The sequence below is a fragment of the Nuphar pumila genome, chromosome 3, assembly GCF_984573655.1.
Source record: "Nuphar pumila chromosome 3, dmNupPumi1.hap1.1, whole genome shotgun sequence".
Lineage (NCBI taxonomy): Eukaryota > Viridiplantae > Streptophyta > Magnoliopsida > Nymphaeales > Nymphaeaceae > Nuphar > Nuphar pumila.
In genome coordinates, this window is record NC_143251.1 from 118387459 (window position 1) to 118391772 (window position 4314).

General features: G+C 35.7%; 1 protein-coding gene across 2 annotated transcripts; it reads left to right on the top strand.

The window, feature by feature from the left end:
* The first annotated feature begins 667 nt into the window (after positions 1 to 667).
* LOC149843446 (uncharacterized) lies at positions 668 to 3277 on the top strand. Of its 2 annotated transcripts, XM_090001836.1 has the most exons (3): positions 668 to 763; positions 840 to 969; positions 3086 to 3277. In XM_090001836.1, exons 1-3 carry the CDS (start codon positions 685 to 687, stop codon positions 3183 to 3185), a joined length of 309 nt encoding a protein of 102 aa, XP_089857962.1. In that variant the 5' UTR covers positions 668 to 684; the 3' UTR covers positions 3186 to 3277. The 2 variants fall into 2 exon arrangements, 1 of the variants encoding a protein (XP_089857962.1); XR_016431136.1 differs by lacking the exons at positions 668 to 763; positions 840 to 969 and adding an exon at positions 2147 to 2228.
* The last annotated feature ends 1037 nt before the right edge of the window (positions 3278 to 4314 follow it).

The following is a 4314-nucleotide window of genomic DNA, read 5'->3' on the forward strand; positions in this document are numbered from 1 at the left end:
TCAACAAGTTTATTATACTTCATATCCGAGTATAAAAAAGTCAGATAGAAATGAATGGTGGGCAGTTTGCAAGGTGAAATCCAAACTATACCCCGAGTATGATCAGTTACAAGAAGATGAGTTAGCTGAAGACAGTGATTACTATCAATCAGATGATGTCTGTGACTTCGCTTATGGTCACGATGTTGCGCATGATATGCATGTCATATCTCCATTGGCTGATGAAACATTCATAGAGGAATGTGATCCAAATGATGTACCAAGTGGATGGGCAAACAATGAAGAAGAAGAAGAAGAAGAAGAAGAAGAAGTGACGAGGAAGAATTCTCAAGCTAGTGAGCAAAATCTTATACTACAAACCTCTATTTAAATGCATTATAATACTTGATGTGAGTTGTATTGCAATACTTGGTGTGAATGATTAAAAATTTTATTTCAATGTATTGTAATACTTGATACGAATGATTCGAATGCATTGTAATACTTGATGTGAATGATTTCAATTATCTGAATGTATTATAATTTATGCAATTAACGAATGATTTGAATTAGTGCAATACTTGATGTCAATGATTTGAATTATTTGAATGCATTGCAATGCTTGATGTGAATGACTTGAATGCATTGTAATACTTGATGTGAATTATTTGAATGTATTGTATGACATATGTTATTTGTTAGAATATGGTTCGTGGAGGTTATAGTGGTCGCTCATCCAGTAGTAGCCAGGCTCAACCTTCATCTTCACGGGCTCCTGTGATAGGTATATCATATAACTAATTAGATGCTTGATTAGTTCAAATGCACATTCTGAGAACTTGGTGTGTATTTTTTTACAGATGATGTTGCGCCTGTACACGACCCACCTACACCAGTTGATCGCACAAGTCAACAGCCAACACAGGAAACAGGGTCTTCTCAGGCTGGCACAAGAAGACTCATTCGAATAGTGTATATCGATAATCGACCGTAAGTATTTTGTTTTCAATTATTGCATATCTTTTAAATATTTTATATTGATATTTACTATGTAACAATTCATGTGCAGCACGAGGTTTGAGCCACAAGAAGTAGTACGGGAGATTAGGAATTCACTTCTTCAACATCTACCAGGACCAGTTGCTCAATGGAAAGAGTACCCAAAGGAGGTGTTAGACAGATTGTGGTCCTCATTCATGGTATACAGTTGTTCCTCATAGTTAATGTGTTTCATATTTAATTTATTTAAGCAATGTCTACTAACTTTCTAAAAATATTTGTAGGCTTCGAATCGCTTTGCAACTACGGTGGAAGAAAATGATGCAAGGAAGGTGTGGCAGAAGGTGGCTGCCAATCGATTTGCAGACATGTTGCACACTATGAAGACTGCAGCAAAAAAAGCATCTGGCGTAGTAGATGATCCATTACTGTGGAAGGGTCATGGTCCTATTACTATCAGGAGAGATTACTGGGATGAAATGTGCGATATGTGGGCGGGAGATGCATTTAAAAATCGCTCTGCGAAGGCTTCACAAAATCGATCGAAGATGCCCGAAGCCCATCTACACACAGGTGGATCTAAGACATTTGGGAGCCACCTAAAGAAAATGGTAACTCATCAATATATAATATTAATTTTATAAGTATTGTTGCAAATTTGTGTACTAAATCTTTTGTCATTTAACTTCGCAGGAAGCAGAAAAAGGAGGCAGTGTACCATATAAGGATGTGTTTGTAGAAACACATAAACGGAAGACCACGGGAGTCTTCGTATCAGAGAAGGCGAGAACGACAACGGTATGTATTAATTCTATTAATAATCATTGCAATATATATGCAAGTCATCATAATGTTATCATTAATTATTAATGAATACTTTAAACATTATTTTGTAGGAGGCATATGAGCAACAAAGGGTAGAGCGATATGGCGAAGACGCTACTCAGCATCCATCATTTGATCCTACAGCATGGGTGACTGCAGCAGGTGAACCCAAAAAATGTCGCGTGTTCGGGTTTGGGAGTAATATGAACACTTCACCAGTTATTGGTTCTTCCAGTTACGGCTCACCAACTTCTTGCGCCGACATAAGCTCCAAGCAGCCGACTATTCTTTCTGGTGATGATGTACGCGAGATCATTAATGAATCACTGAATAACTACTTTCAATACACCGTCGCCCCCTTTCTCCGAAATGAGATCAAGGCCGCTGTTCAGGATAGGGGATCTTTGATTCCAGGTCCCTCTCAGGTATAATCACATATATAGTTTTTTTTACTGTCTTAAAGCACATCTGAGCATGGTAGAATCACATATAGAGTTTTTCTAGATGCCTTAGAACACATATGAACATGCTATAATCACATATTCAATTTTTTTACTGCCTTAGCACACATATGAGCATGATAGAATCACATATATATATATATATATATATATATTTAACTTTTTGTCTGTCTTAGAGCACATATGAGCATGATAGAATCACATATAAAGTTTTTTTGATTGCATTAGAACACATAAGCATGCTATAATCACATATTCAGTTTTTTTACTGCCTAAGAACACATATGAGCATATTATAATCACATATTCTGTTTTTTGACTGCCTTAGCACACATATGAACATGCTATAATAACATATAGAGTTTTTTAACTGCCTTAGAACACATATGAACATGTTATATATCATTTATGATAGAATCACATATAAAATTTTTGGCTTTGCCTGCCTTAGAGCACATATGAGCATGCTATATTCACATATTCAATTTTTTTACTGCCTTAGCACACATACGAGCATGATCGAATCACATATATAGTTTTTTCCCTGCCTTAAAGCACATCTGAGCATGGTAGAATCACATATAGAGTTTTTTTATATGCCTTAGAACACATATGAACATGCTATAATCACATATTCATTTTTTTGACTGCATTAGCACACATATGAGCATGATAGAATCACATATAGAGTTTTTTTATTCACATATAGAGTTTTTTTATTGCCTTAGATCACACATGAGCACATGATAGAATCACATATAGTGTGTAATTTATTTCATTATATTTTGTTTATCAATACTGACTGTTCTTTTCTTGTGTAGGCTGCTAGCGATAATCAGGGTAGTGGAGCTGAAGGGACAGATAAAGACAATGAACAAGAAGACGCACAAAATCTTGGCGATGATTAGAGGACTGTGTTGAAGAAGTTCTATTTTTTTTATTTTTCCTAATTGTAATTGTTGAATTGTAAATAATTAAACTTCTTAGTTTTAAGGTGGAACGATTAATTATTATAGATACTTGTTATATGAATTTTTTTGTGTGGTTTGTTTTTTATTTACAGGAAATATAAATTGTACAGGAAATATAAATTGTACAGTTCTCGGTAATTAATTTTTAAATAAATTTTTTTTGATTTTTTTTCGTTTTTGCGACGGATTAGCGACGGATGATTCCGTCGCTATTCATATTAATCTAGCGACGGCTTAACGACGGAATTAAATCCGTCGCCACGCCGTGGTCGCCGTTTAGTACCGGCGGATTGGCGACGGAATATAGCGCTCGTTATTCCGTCGCAATTAGCGACGGACTTGGCGACGGAATTATTCCGTCGCCAGTTAGCGTCGAAATATTCGCGACGTAAGCATACTGTCGCCGAGTTGTCGCTAATCCGTCGCTAACATGGTTAGCGACGGAATGTGGTTGTCGCTAATCTACTGCTTTGTTGTAGTGTTCCTCTATCAGTGCAAAGGATTTTTATTGGTAAATCACTTTTTTTTTAACTGACACTTTAAATTCCTTGAATTTGTCAAAAGCATCCAATTTTTGTGCTAGAAAATAAACCCAGCTCATGCATGTGCAATGATCAGTGAATAATAAAAAGTATTTACTCTTATTCAATGACAACGTTCTCATTGGGCCACAAATATCTGCCGAATAAGTTCAAGTGGTCTCCTAGCTCTCCATGCTTTTCCTACTGGAAGTGAAATTCGATGTTGTTTTTCAAAAATACAACCCTCACACACTTTATCAGTCATAAAAAATGATGGTAAACCATGCACCATGTTCTTTTGATTTGATAGCTTGAGACCGTAATGCAAGTGCCCATATATTAGATGCCACAATTTTAACTTATTATCAATGTTAGCTACAAGTGCACATGTATCCATATTTGCAATCTCAAGTGAAAACAACTTATTTTGAAGCATGTAAATTTTTGCAATCATCAAACCAATCTTTTTGTTTTTTATCTCACAAACTGCATCATGAAAATATATCAAATAATCCTTTTGGATCAACTGCCCTACACTGAGTAGGTTATGAGACAAAC